Genomic DNA, 15,230 nt, shown 5'->3' on the forward strand with positions numbered 1-15,230 from the left:
GCTCAAAGCGAGCACACTGCCCGCCTGCTTTCCCTCCGGGCGCTGGGGTTGACCTCGTGGCACAGGTAAGAGCAAGGCTGAGTCAGTGCAATGGGCCCCCATATCCAGCACTGGAAGTTCAGTATGGAGACAGGGCTAGGGCAGCAAGCGGGTAGGAGCCCACCCACCTGCTCTACTGGAGAGACATAGGACACCAACCACCCTCTCAGCAGGAGCACCTAGGACTCATGACACTTGCTTCTTGGGACAGTAGAGAATTCTGGACAAATAACCAGGCATGGTCTTCTCTCCATGCTTCTCCCCATAGCTGGTGTGTTATAATTTCTAATGTCCAAAGACAGACATTACTAATACTTCTCATTCACAGATCTCTTCTCCCCTCAGAGGTGGTGGGGATGTGACCAAGGGCCCCACGCATGCTAAGTAAATGCTCTGCCATTGCACTATACCTCGAGCCCACAACTGAGTCTTTTAACAAGTCATTAAATATACTGGAATTCTATAGATATTGCATGTAGTAACTGACAGGGCCTCAGGAATTCCTTTAATGACATCTAACTGGTATGTAGCTTATATCCCCCCTGTATGGTTACACTCTATAACCGTTAAGCTTTAGAGTAATGTGTTTTTTTGTTTTTTTTTGTTTTGTTTTGTTTTTTTTCGGAGCTGGGGATCGAACCCAGGGCCTTGTGCCTGCTAGGCAATCGCTCTACTGCTGAGCTAAATCCCCAACCCTAGAGTAATGTTAAGAAAAAAAAAGACCAAAAAACAAAACAACAACAAAAAATAAACTCCCCCCCCTCCAGTTTTTTTTTTATCTGCTTTAAAAACTGGCCTTTCATCCAGGAAAGTGGGTCAGTGACTCAACCACCGTAGCATGTGTCACGCTTAAAAGGGAGGTGACTAAGGAGAAGCTGGACACCAAACCAGCTTGGAGTCTCCACCAAAGAACATTAGAGAAAACTCAGTCCTAAAGAAAACCCCCTAAAGGGGAATAATTAAGTAACCCAGTCCCCAGTCCAGGGGCGCTCACCTTCTCTACCCTCTCCTCGCTCGCCTGGGCTCCACAGGCAAGTTGTATCCCAGGCCCTTGCTATGCCTTTCGTTAGAAGGTTTCTAGACATGATTACCTGGGGGGAAAGCATCAGTTTTCTCTCATTCTAGGGAAGCAACTACTCTACAGTGAGTAAAACATAGAATGCCTGCTTGTACCTTTTGTGTGCGTGCGTGCGTGCATGAGTGTTGGGTCAAGCAGTGTGTGCGTATGTGCATGTTTTTGGGTCAAAGGTCAATGTCCACAGTGTCTTCCTTAATCACTTCACAGCTTATTTTTTTAATTCAGGGCCCTTTTCACTGTACTTGAAGATTTGAAGGACAGGCTGGAGCCCAAGGGATCTTCCTGTATGTTGTGTCCCCGACTTCTCTCCCATCTCTGGAGATACAGGTGTGTGTGCGCTGTTACAGCTGCATGCTGGGGAAACCTGGTCCTCTCAATAGCGTAGGAGGTGCCTTACCCCCAACTGAGACATCCATCTCCCCAGCCTCTACCTTGTGAAACCCAAGTGGCCTTTGCTTTTTTTTCCATCCGATCAAGTGGAACGGAGCCCGCACTGTGTTTGCCACCAATCCTTTATTGAAACTGGCAACGTACACACTTTATCATAGAGCAAAAATAACGTTCAGTATGTACAGCCTCTGGGGGGTGGGGGGAGGGCTATCTGACTACACGCCAGGCAGAGTGAGGGCATCAAGTCTTCAGCGTTGTGTACACAAGGACACCAGACAGACACCGTTGTGCACACTACAGTGAAATGACTTTAGAGGTCCAGTGGGAAATTCAGTATGGTACCAAGAGCATCCTCTTCCACGCATAGCTCAGTCAGTAGCCATTTACCTGGAGTCCGAAGCCGAGATAGGCTGTGTGGCTATGAATCTCTTGAGCGAGACCACCTCTGCGGATAAGTTTGCCACCCCCTGCTTCAAATACAAATTCTCAGCCTCGGAAACCTTATAGCCACTGTCTTTGACTTCCACCACACCCGTTTTGAAGGTACCCTGAGTTTTGCCGCCCAGTTCTTTGTGATGCCAGTGTTCCGATCTGAGGGACCAATCTTGAATGTTCGTCACCTGCACCGAGAAAGGAGGGAGGGAGGAATGGGCCGTACCCGAAGCGCCATGCTTCTCCAGGTCAAAATGTCTTTTGGCTAGCGCGTCTGCGGGTGAAGAGAGTTTCTGCATGCCTTCGAACTCACTGTCCAAAGCTTCCACTTTGACCTGCATGGCCTTGGCTTTAATCCGGAGCTTGTGCGGTAAGGCGGAAGGGTTCACTTCCGGAACCTTCACCACCGTGGCGTGCACCCGCTGCAGCTCCACTGGAGAATGGATGGGGCCTTTGGGGACCTGCTGCTCGTCTTCCCCATCAGAAGACTTGCCCACCACACCCTCGTCGGCCTCCGAGGTTCTCGGGGAGTTGCTGCTGGAGCCGTGGACCTGCAGGAGGGGAGGGGAGTGGGAGTAGGTGGAGAAAGAGCTACCCATGTAGCTCTGGTAGATGGAGGCGGAATAGGCACCCCGCTCCTCTCTGGACTCCCTGGCAAAGCTCTCCAACTCCACGGGCTCCTGCTTGATCACAGGGAACTTGTTCTCAGGGCTCCGGCAGCCTCCCTGTGCGGGGCTTTCCTGTGTGTGCTCCACAGAGGACACCTCAGACACATCCGAGAGCGAGCTCTGAGGAGAGTGCTTGATGACCGAGATGCAACTTCCGGCTACCATCGCAGGCTCATGCTCGTCCACGTAAGAGCTCACGGCAGCCTTGGATGTCTGGTAGTCCTGAAAGTACACAGCTGTGGAATTACTGAGTTTCTGGATTTCTTGGGCGTACACCGTGGAGCTAATTAAGCCAAACTTTAATTTCAGGGAGAGCAGCTCAGCTTTTAAAGTGGCGTTTTCTTCTCCCAGGGCGATCAGCTTGTTCTCCAGAACCAGGTCATTGAGGCGACGCTTCTCCCGAGACCTTTTGGCAGCCTCGTTGTTTTTCCGCCGTTTCTCCCAATACATGGCGTCCTTCTTCTCATCCGGGATGAATTCCCGTTTTCTCCGACAGGCAGAGGACTTGTTTTTCCCCATGCTCCCTTCGTTCAGGAGCAGATCTTCCCCTGAGGCTAGGTCCTCAGCCACCTCAGCTAAGGCAGAATTCAGCAGCAACATCTTGTCTGAGCTGCCGGTAGGATCCAGGGGTGCAGGCTCTTTTTTGATGGCCTGCATTTTTCTCAGCTGCATCAGAAAGGACCTCCCCGTCCTACAGACCCGATGGAGGAGGAGACGAACCACTTCCCCAGTCTTCTTTCAGGTTGTAAGGGCTTCAGCTTCTCGAATCCATCAATATTCCTTCTGCTGTCCGGCAGAGGGTGAACCTGTCAGGAGCCTTTTATGGGTTATCTGCAATAAAGGAGATCACAGTGAGTCCCTCGGGCAAGCAGTGGCTGTGCTGAACAGTCAAGGAGCATTGGCACACAACAGCTCAGGTCTTTTCTCTAACGAGTGAGCAAACTGAAAAAAGATATAAATACACAAACTCTCCCAGTTCAGTGGCAAAGAACTTCTTTGTGTGGTCCAGGAGAGAGAGGAGCTCAGTTACTCGGTCACTCACTCACCCAGTCACTAAATCTGTCACTCATCCCTCCGTCCCCGTCCTCCCTCCCTCTACCTACCCAGGCTTGGATCCATGCAATCCTTTCATCTAGCCCTACAAATGCATGCTCGCATCCACCCACCCATGCATGCATCCATCTATCCATCCATGTATCCATGCATCCATGTATCCATGCATGCATGCATCCATCCCTTCCTCCCTCCTCCCTCCTCCCCTCCCTCCTCTGCTCTGGGTCAGAAAGAGGAAAGCTGTGTTTCGCAGAGATAAAGGGCAAGTGCAGGATCATCCAGGATGATTCATCATAGGGAGGGAACGGCACACAGCCCTACAACAGCGACCAAAACCCGGGCGCTGCTGCCCTGCTGCAGAATGGCAATAGGTAACCTGGCTCTACCAAGAAAATCCGTACATCTCTTTGCAAGAACTTGGCTAAGTAAACTCTGTTAACCTGCTGTCCCACCCTGGAGGGCATGGTGGTCCCCAGTCTGCCCTGGGAACTCCTCTGGCCTCACCATCAAACTGCTGCACTTATGGGAAGAACCTGTAGTTATAAGATTCAAAAGGCAAGGCCCTTCAGGCTTCCCAGTCAGACTTTCAGGATCGACAGCCACAGCGCTTTATGGGGGTCCAAAAAGTACAGCTTAATAGACTTCGGTTATATATTCCCTTTGCCCTCAAACAGTTACTAGTCAAAGGGTCTTAAAAAAAAACAACAAAAAAAACCCCACAGCTCTCTTGAAAGTTAAGATTACTTCAAAACTAGAGAATATAATTATGGAAAGACCTTCTTTCAATTTTACTAATTAGTTTCAAATAAAATAGGAGAATCAAAAAATAGACTCATCAAGTGTTTTTCACTCCCACAAGTATATTTATAATATGAATTGGGTCTCACTTTGTGCATGTGTGTGTGTTCGAGGCTTTGCCACAAGATAATAAATCCTTTCCTGGTACTTGTGGGTCCAATGCTGACTCCATCAAGCAAAGGAACACACAACCCACAGACATCATTATCTCTGAGGGGTCCTTCCTCAGGCTCTGTCACCTTGACTTTTGACATAGTCTTTCAAGGCCTGGAACCCATCCCATAGGCTAGGCCAGCTGGCCAGAGAACCACTGGGATCCTCCTGTCTGCAGGTTTCTGTCTCCAGGTTTCCGTCTCCTCAACTACCAACTATGAACCATGATACCCAGCTTCTTTTTAAATGGTTGTGGAGAACAGGTCTCCATGCCCGTGTGCCAAATACCTCAACCGCTAAGCCATCTCTGCTCTCCGTCATAGAAGCCTGCCTGCCGTTCCTTTTCCACAGTCACAAGAATGTCAAGGTCACACAAGGTTCTGCTCATCAAATCGGGCCATCACCACAGGGAGCAGCTCTCCAACGCAAAAGAAGCCTGGGGGCCACGGACAGCATGCTTTCTGACAACGATACCCTGTTAGGCACCACTTCAAGGAGAGAGACACTGCAGGCCAAACGACAGCGTGTCAACCTTTAGTCAAAAATATGATCCCTTCCCAGGTCAGCCAAGGCGACACAAAGGGTACCCTGTCTTGAAAATCCAAGCAACCAACCGAAATAAATAAAAATATAGTATCTTATCACCTCCTTACGGGCCCTGTCTCCCAATCTGGAAACACATCTCTCTGCACAGTGCAGGGCATGCTCCTCCTGCTGCAGGAGACATGCGTGCAGTCAGTCACTCGGAAATGGAATTTACACAGCCCACCCTCTGTGAGTTACTCTCCCCCATGAGTCTCACAATCTCTCCACATCAGCCAAGCTCAGGGACATTTTGCATCTTGCTGCCCCCAAACTGTGGATCGCACGTCTGCATGGATCTGGTTAGGGAGCATGTGAGTGTGCATGTGTGTTAGTCATGGCAGGCCACCATGGCCAAGCTGAACAGGTAGCTGGTTCTATTTAACTAAAATCAGCCCGTGGCTGGGGAGATGAGTCAGATGGTAAAGCCCTCAACTTGCAAACCCAAGGACCAGAGTTGAATCCCCAAAACCTATGAGAAAGGCAGGGATAGGTGACAGAGACTGTCACCACAGTGCTGGGAGGTGGAGACAGAAGGATTCCTGGGCTCACTCCCTGGCTAGTCAACCTCGCCTACTATGTGAACTCCAGTTCTGTGGGAGACAATGTCTCCAAAGCCAAAATGGATAGAATTGGGAGGAACCACCCTGGAGATTGGACTCTGACCTCCGTACAGACACACTTATGTACCAGTAGGCGCACGCTGTCACACATACATGGATTACTAGGTCACTGTAGAAGGAACACCTACTGTGTACTGAGCACTGCACTAGACAGAAGACTGTAAGAGTCTGGAGGTTTTGCAGGCAGGCCGAGGGCCAAACCGCACAGCACAGTCAGGACTGAGACACGGGCTCGGACTCGGATCATGGAGGGACCTGAAGTGTGTGGACCCCGGTGACTCCAACTCACACCAGATGTCATTTATTTGAACATTTGCTAAGTCACAGGCGCCGGGTACGTAGCCTGCCTCATGTTCCCCCTTCGGCATCTCCAGAGGCTCACAGACAGGTGGCAGGACATTCTGTGACAACCAACCTGAGACCTCGACCCAGCCTGGACCCTGCTCGGACCCCTTACACATCCTCTCTTCATCCTACCTTTCAGTCACAGACACACACAGCCTCCATCTCTCTTAGTTCTGAGCCTCGTATCTGGTTATGAAGCCCTTCTAGGGACAGGAAGGGACCATGGACCTAGAGCTCACGCCATAAGTCGGCTGCACCAGGAAGGACTGTCCAAAGCTGCCTTCAATGGGCCTGTCAGATTTTAATCTCCTGAGTCATAGCTATGTTGAATTAGTGGAAAAGACATACAGCCCTGAATTTGTGATCATCTTGTTTCAACCTCCTGTTCCAACCACCACCATCACCATCAGCACCACCACCAGCAGGAGCAGCAGGAGTTTGTAAACTGCCCACTGTGGGCACTGGTAACTGAATTCTGGTCCCCTGAAGGAACAATATGCATTCTTAAGTGACGAGTTATTTCTCCAGACCCTATTACTATCTATCTATCTATCTATCTATCTATCTATCTATCTATCTATCTATCTATCTATGAATGAGTGTTTTGCCTGCCTGGTACACTTGGAGGTCAGCAGAAGGCACTGGATCCCTTGGAACTGAACCCGGGTCCTCTGTAAAACCCAGGCCCTCTGTAAGAGCAGTAAGTACTCTTAACTGCTGAGCCAACTCTCCAGCCCCGTTGTATTATCTTTTGAACAAAACCAAAAGCATATCAATTTCAACACTGTAGAGTGTCTTGGTTAAGAGTTTCCACTGCTGTGATGAAACCCCATGACCAAAGCAGCTTGGGGAGGGAAGGGTTTATTCAGCGTACACTCCCAGTTCATCACCAAAGGAAGTCAGAGCAGGAACTCAAACAGGGCAGGAGCTGATGCAGAGGCCATGGAGGGGTGCTGCTGACTGGCTTGCCACTCTTGACTTGCTCAGCCTGCTTTCTTACAGAACCCAGGACCACCTGCCTGGGTCAGCCCCGCCCACAATGGGCTGGGCCCTTCCCCGCCAATTGCTGATTAAGAAAATGCTCTACAGGGGTTGGGGATTTAGCTCAGTGGTAGAGCGCTTGCCTAGCAAGCACAAGGCCCGGGATATGCTCTACAGATTGGTCTACAGCTGAATCTTATGGAGGCTTTTTTTTTCCAGTCGAGGTTCTCTCTCCAGTCCTCTCCGGTGACTCTAGCGTGTGTAAAGTGGACACAGGTGGAGAAGCAGCCAGAGGACGGAAAGACTGAGCAGAAAGCCAGAGATCGCAGCAGTTAAAAGATGGCTCTGGAGTCTGTCCCTTAACAATGGATGCAGGGCAAACACAGCCGACAGGATCTTTCTATTTTATTATAATATACATAAATGTGCATGTGTGTATCAAGGCTGCAGACTCACACTGGAATATCACCTCTATCACAGCTCCCAGGATCTGCCTGTCTCTGTTCTCTGCCTCCCCAGCACTGGGATTACAAGCGTGCTCTACCGCCCCATGGGGTCTGGGAATTTGAACCCCAGTCCTCACATTCCACAACAGGCCCTTTCCCCAGGAAAGCCACCTCTTCCGCACCGCTGAGGCAACCTTCTAAAACCACCAGCCTTCACGATGACCACTTCAGATCCCAGTTTCTCTCTTTATGACTAATCTAGCCATGACCTCACCGGCGTGCATCACTGTTTGAAGTCAACACAGAACGCTGGGGTACCTTAGTCACTCTGTTTCTTTTTTTGGTGAATAACTGACACGAAATGCCAGTTCTATGATGTTACCCTCTGTCAGCGCTATTAACTCCATTACACCCATTAGCTGATATGACTGCTTAAAGACACAAACAAAAAAAAAGAGAGAGAGAGAGAAATTGAAGAGCAGGCATCGTGTCACGCCAGCTGGCACACTTTCCCACGCCTACTGCGAAGACACCATCACGAGTACCACGTGTTTTTTATAACCAGGAGCTAAATTTCCTAAGCCCAGATCCTTGAGTATATTTAAGTCAGATGACCTAAATACTCTGCAATTAAAATGAGACCCGACCTAAGAAAAGTCTGCAAAAAGAATCCAATAGATAACATAATAAATTCTACACAAGAGTTCGTCCTGCAGGGGTTTCCCCACGATTACTACGGAAATGCGTGTGCATCTCCGACCTCTGACCTCTCAGAGGTGACTTGTGCCAGTTCTGATTCTACAGAAACAGAAATGAATAAGCCCTCTGCGCCCAGCACAGAACATCGTCCTTGTTCAGATATCAAAAGTCCACGCCAAGGTTGGTCATGAGCTGCCCGATGTGTGTGCTGGGAACTGAACTCTGGCTCTCTGCAAGACCAGCACATGGGAGCTGTCTCTCCAACCTCTCTATCTGTGAAAATTCTGGAAAGTTAACTGATCAGTTCATCGCCGCCACAGATGTAAGCTGAGCCTTTTTGTCTTTATAAGTCTTATTTATTATTCCCATGTGGATCTGTGTGGGGATCAGAGGCCAGCAACGTTCAGAAGTTGGTTCTCTCCTTCCACAGTGGGATCCGGGAACTGAATTCAGGTCATCGGGTTTTTGCAGCAAGCACTTTAATCCACTGACATTTTACATCAAGAACAAAACACTCTAGCTCCTGAGTGCGCAGCTCAGGGCCTGCAGTCACTCAGCAGTCCAAAGTACACCCAGGGCCAGGAGAAACACGTGCTTGGCACACACGTGGGGCACACACACACACGAGCCTTCTCTCCCTGCCAGACCAGCCTTATCCCAGCAACAGACTGACCCACTTTTTCTGTTTGGATGCATCTGTAAATAAATGTGTCAAAACCTGATTCAGCTTATGGGAACAGAACGGAGAAGATTCCAAGTTCAACAAGGGATTACTTGAAAATTAGATTTAACCTTAATAAATTGGATGACAAGCCTGCATTTTATTAGCCCACCCGTGTACTTTGTTGATTGAAGTATGAACTGGTGTAACGGACAAACGATCTCTAGAGTGCAAGGGGTTTGCAACACAGGGTAGCAAGTGTGAAGATGGACACATGCAGGACACCCAAGGGAGCCCATTGAAAGAACCTCACAGCTTGAGGAAGTAAGGGCCACAGAGAGACAGCAGTGAGGGGTGGGGGAGGGGGAATGGAGAAAGAGAGAAAGAGAAAGAGAGAGAGAGAGAGAGCATGTGTGTGTATATTCAGAAATGTATCTTTAAAAACCTTAGTAGAGAAGCTTCAAAGTGGGAACCATTACTGTGAAATAACAGTTTGAAGAAAGGACTACTGTTTCTATTGACCTGCTACTGTGTGAACATCTGTCATATTGTGCCAGTGCCTGTGGGGGTCAGAAGAGGGCGCTGGAGCCCCTGAAGCTGGAGTTAACAGTTGGTTTGCCAGCTGCCTGATTCTGTCCTCTGGAGCAGTTAGCAAGGGCTGCACTCCAGCCCTTATTTGTGACGTTTTTTTGAAAACATATAATTAATCAAATCGGTAAGTCCCCTGAAGTCTTTCTTTTTTTTTACATTGTCACGACTGTGAGCTTCTAATCCTCCTGCCTCCACCTCTTCTTATGCGCTGGGACCATAGGTATCCACTCTGACATTGGCTTATGGGGTGCTGGAGACAGGACCCAGGGCATTGGGAATACTAGGCAAATGCTGCCAGCTGAGCTCCTGCTCCAATCTCCTCTGCAGTGTAGGGACACAAATGCCACAGCCTTGACTAGCGTACTAAGAACAACACTACACAACACACCACAACATTGCAGAAAAGTGTGTGTGCTGTTGACTGAGCATGGCGGAAATGCTCCCCTCCCCACCCCCATCTTCCTAGCCTGGTTTATAACGTTCTCATTCACTTTCTTAATCAGCCAGTGACTGTAAGTACCACTTGTTGTGCCGTGTGCCTTATGAATAGAGTGGAAGGTTTAGTTGAAGGCTACTTAATTACATTTAAGATCCCTAGAAAGTTAATAAAAGACACCGCATTCTGATAATTGAAAAGCTTCTAAACACCCAAACTCCACTGAAACCAGGTCCACAAAGCCCAGATTATTAATGAATGGCATCCAGCAAATCCCCACTAAACTTAAAAAAAAAAAAAAAAAAAAAAAAAGCCCAAACTCTAATTAAAGCCATACGAGAAACAAAATCCACCCCCCCCATGCCCAACCCTGTTTCTAACTACAGGAAAATTAGTTGCAAAGAAATGTGAGAGGTAAGTGGGGGTGGTAACAATAAAAACTCATTTTGAAACTGAAAAACCCTCTTATGTAATTGTCTGTGGGCAAAGGTCAGTGTCTTTCAACATTCGCTTGTGAGTCCAATCTGGATAAAAATCAACTCAAATAAAAATCGAGAAAAATAACAGGATATCAAACAATGTGCTAACCCTGTGAAAATCGGGCACACCTGACAAAAACAAGAAGTGAGCATCATAGGGAAACCTCAATTACATTGTTTTGTTATGTTTGACTTGAATCCCAAGCGTGCTCTCATTCCTCAATACAAATTAAAAATAAACAACTCCTAACAGCATCAATGCCATCTGGGTCACAATGGAAATAATGAGGCACACGCGATTTCGAAGCCGGGTAAAAATAACGCTGAGCACTCTGACCGCGCCTTTCCAGCCCACGCTTCAATCAGACCTACATCTCGGAACCCGGGAAGGAACCCGCTGATGGCCACGGCTAGGTCAGCGAGAAAACTCCACTGGCTGGTGTGAGTCAGGGGCCTTGCTCAACTCCGTGCTCAAGCCTTTCACAAAGGGCTTTAATTTGCAGGCTGTTGCATCACGGGGATGTTATAATTGCCAAGATAAGCCCTCGACGCAGAAAAGGAAACTGTTTCACAAAGTACAGTGAGCTTGTGTTCACTCTCATTGAAGGGACAGGCAGAACGGTGGAGGAGAGTGAACATGGCTAGCACAACTCCTGTCTTTTGAAGTCCTGGCCTGGACTGCTTACCCAGCTTCTCTGAGCACCTGTTTTGTTAAGTGGGGGTGCCCAGTGGGTCCTGCCTTGTTTAGTAACTGCCCTTCTTTCTGAATCAAGGCAGCACTGGTGACTCCAGGTTCCAGCCCTTTCTGCAAGGAACTATTTTGAGACTGCCCTGGGTACTTCGGGCCCAGGTTTCTTCACCAAGGTCAAGAGTCATCAGTCTAACGGGGCCTGGTTTTAGTCGTCGCCCACACAGCTCCATCCGGGTACTCTCTCTCTAAGATGGTGTTATGGGCACACGCGTAGGTAAGAATGCCCATTGCATGTTTACAAGTAGGGAATCAGCTGGGATAGTGAACTCATGTCACAGAAAGTTCCCAAGATCTGGAAAAGGCCAAAGTACTCTTTCTGTGGGGACTCATCCCCTCTGTTTCCTCCAACACTTCCTAAGACATTACCCCAGTTACGGGGGACCTAGAAGCACTTCGACGCTGTCAAGGACTGTCGTGGTACAGACTTTAAATAACATGACAAGACAAGGGTACTGAGGACAAAAGAGAAGGTGGATCTTTCTTTACAGGCCCAATACCAACCTGTCTTCGTTCTTCCTGGGAGATCCGGTTCAGCCAAGGAAAGCCAGCTCAAACATAAGCATTCATATGGGAAACATTTATTGAGCTCCTTCTAACTGCCCCGCTCCCCAGGCTTCTCCTCAAGTTTCCCTGGAAGCCAGCGAAGGCCTATCATATACTGGGTAGAGACACGCCTGGGCAGCACCTACACCTGCCAAAGCCGTCTCTAGCTTAGAAAGGGTCCCTAGGTAACAATAGCATCATTTGATGCTGAATTCCAGGCTTACCATCCCCAGAGAGCAGCCTGAGCTGATCACCCTCCAAACACCGGGAGGCTTTGCTGTGACGTCAGAAGGCCATCCAGAGAAACCTGAAGTTCTGATGAAGTAGAGAGGTACTTTTACAGGAGAGCCAGCTGCAACTATGTGGGTGATTTTGAATTAGGGACTTCCGACCATATATATAATCTTGGGCCTTTGACCAAATAAACTTTAGATATAGGAAATAATAAAAACTTGGGCTTGACTGGCCTCTTTCAAGCAGGGACCCCCCTTTCCATCACGGTCAAGAATGCCTTCCCTCCTTTCAGTAGCTATTTAGAGGTCTTGCTTTTTCACTCCGCGAATGGAGAAGAGCTTGCCTCTGAAATTCAACGGAGACTCCAGAAACAAAGGTATCTGTGGGGGTCGCAGCTAGCGATGCTCCGGAGTGGAATCAGCTACTGGATCTGTCCGTCTGAGGCTGCGCTGTCCCGAGGCCCATCACTGCCCGAGCCTGCGCCCAGTAGGCACGCCCGCTCTCCGCCTCAGGCCACCGGGCTCCGGGCGAGCGCATCGCAGCAAACTCGGCTCTGCAAGCCTCCGCCCCGCTCCGCGGCCGCGCCCCCACGCCGCGCCGCTCCCCAGGCCCGCCTCCCGCCCGGTGGGCGGCGCAGCGGGGCCTCGGCGCCGCGAGGACCCCCGCGCCAGAACAAAGGAATGCGGGAGGGGCCGGGGAGGCGCGCGGGCCACGGCGAGGCACGTCCAGTCGCTGCCCAAGGAGAACGTCTTGGATCGAGGTCCCTGCCTGCCACTGCCAGGCGCTTGCTATATCTCCGGGACGTGAGCGAGGGGCGCAAGGACGCAGGAAGGTGGTGCCGCAAAGCCCCCTCCCCCCGCCTCTGTAGGCTTGGGACTTACAATCCAGCACGCAAAGTGGGTCAGGGTCTGCTGCTGGGGGGCCCACAGTAACTGCAGCGTCTTGGAAAACGGCTGAAATAGGGATGCTAATATGTTCCAGGGGTCAATATCTAGAATGTCTCCGCCCCCTAAAATAATAGTCGTATTATGTAAATGGTATGCTAAGAAAACTATACCTCACCGACACTATTTAATACCTATATTCACACATCATTACACTAAGAGTCCGAGAAGAAATTTAACATCTGGATATCCATCTATCTCCAAGAATAAAACTAGGTTATTAAAACAGGCAAAAATACAATCGACTATCCTATATATACTTTCCCATAACTCATATCTGATATGGAGGTAATTGTGATATGAAATAAATACTTCTGACCTCATTAGCTGTTGTTATTTACAAGAGCCAGAGAAGGTGACACTTGGCCATTCCCTGTTGGCCTCTGAACGTAGCAGTTCCTCCTAAGTGTCCTTTAAAATGATAAATGGGGCCCCCGCGTTCACCAGCAGTCACTGGGCGCTGCGAAATGCCTTCCTAAAAATACAGTCTTATCAGAGGTCTTGGAAGGCGTGGAGTTAAAACTACAGCAAATGGCCTTGAGCTCGTATTTGCACACAGCCCTGGAGAAACCAGAAATAGCACCGAGGCCAGGATTGTTAAAATGTGATGGGGCTAAATTTAGAAAGACGTACATTTCATTTAGGGTAAAAGACACCCATTTGGCAAGCACGAGCTATGTCAAAGCTTAGTTGGTCGTCACTTTCCGGCTTAAAATATCCTTTAAAAGAACCAACAAAACCCCTGTTGATTGTGACATTCTTAAACGCTGAGATTGCCCTACTTTCTTTGTGGCAAGATTATAAAATCACGTAATTAGCTCCCTTTCTATGCTCAACAGCCAGCAAATTCGGCAGTTACGTAACCTCACATTTCCAGGAATCTATTAATGATTTGTCTTGTGGTGTCTTTATTAAAAAAAAAAAAAGCCAATGACGATAAGGTGAGAAGAAAAAAAAAAGCTGATAAAACGGTTGGGAAAAGTGGGGAGGCAAACGTCACAATGGCTCCTCCGGGTTTTAAAAATAACACCTCGGAACATTTAAGGAGCCCCCCAACTCGCCCTCCCGCGCGCATTAGTGTCCAACACTAGGATTTCTCCTTTCTTAATAATGAATTCCATAGACTCGTTTTTAAAATATGCTTATTTGGGACGATACAGAGGCACCAAACGCTGCGCTAAAATGACCAAATCATTGCACACATAGGCGCACATTCTCGCATCAGCTCGTCCTCGGTGCCCACGTTTCACCGCTGGCCCATTATGCAACGTAAGAAAGGACACATCCCTCCACCTTCCCGAGGGCTCGTAAAACACGGTGACGACAAACGGGTTGGAAAACGTCGGTGCCGACACAGCGCCTGACACAAACAAACGCCGCGCAGGCACCTCCGATTGCCGTCACCGTTCGCACTCCCAACCCTCCTAAGCAAATCAAGACGGCTCCCCAAGACTCAACCCTCCCACTGGCCGGCCCGGATTGGGGACTAGCGCGGAGAGACCCCGGAGAGCAGGGCAAGTCGTCTGGCTGCTAAAAGGATCGGCCTCCACTCCGCCTCCCCGGCGCGCTCTTCGCCACCGAAACATCAATTTTCCTGAAATCCGGAGACATTATGCAATAGCGGGGAGGAGGAGGGAGCGCGCGGCAGCCCCGGCTACGTGCGGGCGCCAGGGCGCTGCAATCAAAGCAGCTACCTTAAGGTGGCGAGTCCCCCTCCTGCCAAGGCAGCAAAAGTTTATGTAATGCATGCCCCGCGCACACTCGCCGCCTCCCGCCAGCCCTGCGCCGCGCCCGCACGCGTCCCGCGCCCCACGCCAGCCGGCCGCGCGCTCCAAGAGCGGGCACGGATCGGAGCTGGGCCCCCGGGGCCGCCGGTGGGCGGAGCGCTTACCGTGGTTCTGCTCCCTAGTCCGTGTGGAGAAAAGAAAGGGCGGCTGGTACCGGGCTGGCGGCTCCGAGACGCGATTCGAGCTCCACCCGGCCCTCAGCGGGTGGTGGCGAGGGCGCGGCGCGGGAGACGGGCGGGCGCGCCGGGTCCGCGGGCGCCGTGGCCGCGCCGAGAGATGTGTGTTAGTAGGTCAGTTCCGAGCGCCGCGCTACGTCGCCGCCCGCCAGCCCTGCCGTGACGGGCGGCCGCCGCCCCAATCGCCGCGCCCGCGCCCGCCCCCGGCCCGCTGCCACTGGCCGCGCCGACAGGGGCGGCTCCCCGCCGCCCCGCCCCGCCCCGCCCCGTCTTCTCCGCCGCGGCGCCACCGCCAGTCCGCGTCCTTCTCTGGCCGCGGCCGCAGCTGCTACCCTCTGTCC

The 15,230-nt window shown here is 50.4% G+C and overlaps 1 protein-coding gene across 3 annotated transcripts; it reads right to left on the reverse strand.

Moving 5' to 3' along the window:
* Positions 1–1,611: 1,611 nt before the first annotated feature.
* On the reverse strand, positions 1,612–15,016 carry Nfil3 (nuclear factor, interleukin 3 regulated). 3 transcript variants are annotated; one of them, XM_032884883.1, is made up of 2 exons: positions 14,818–15,016; positions 1,612–3,438 (listed from the first exon to the last, which is right to left on the reverse strand). In XM_032884883.1, exon 2 carries the CDS (start codon positions 3,277–3,279, stop codon positions 1,891–1,893), a length of 1,389 nt encoding a protein of 462 aa, XP_032740774.1. In that variant the 5' UTR covers positions 3,280–3,438; positions 14,818–15,016; the 3' UTR covers positions 1,612–1,890. The 3 variants fall into 3 exon arrangements, with proteins under 3 accessions (XP_032740774.1, XP_032740776.1, XP_032740775.1); XM_032884885.1 differs by lacking the exon at positions 14,818–15,016 and adding an exon at positions 13,246–13,814; XM_032884884.1 differs by lacking the exon at positions 14,818–15,016 and adding an exon at positions 11,707–12,494.
* Between the last annotated feature and the right edge of the window lie 214 nt (positions 15,017–15,230).

Source organism: Rattus rattus, chromosome 14 (genome assembly GCF_011064425.1).
Source record: "Rattus rattus isolate New Zealand chromosome 14, Rrattus_CSIRO_v1, whole genome shotgun sequence".
Lineage (NCBI taxonomy): Eukaryota > Metazoa > Chordata > Mammalia > Rodentia > Muridae > Rattus > Rattus rattus.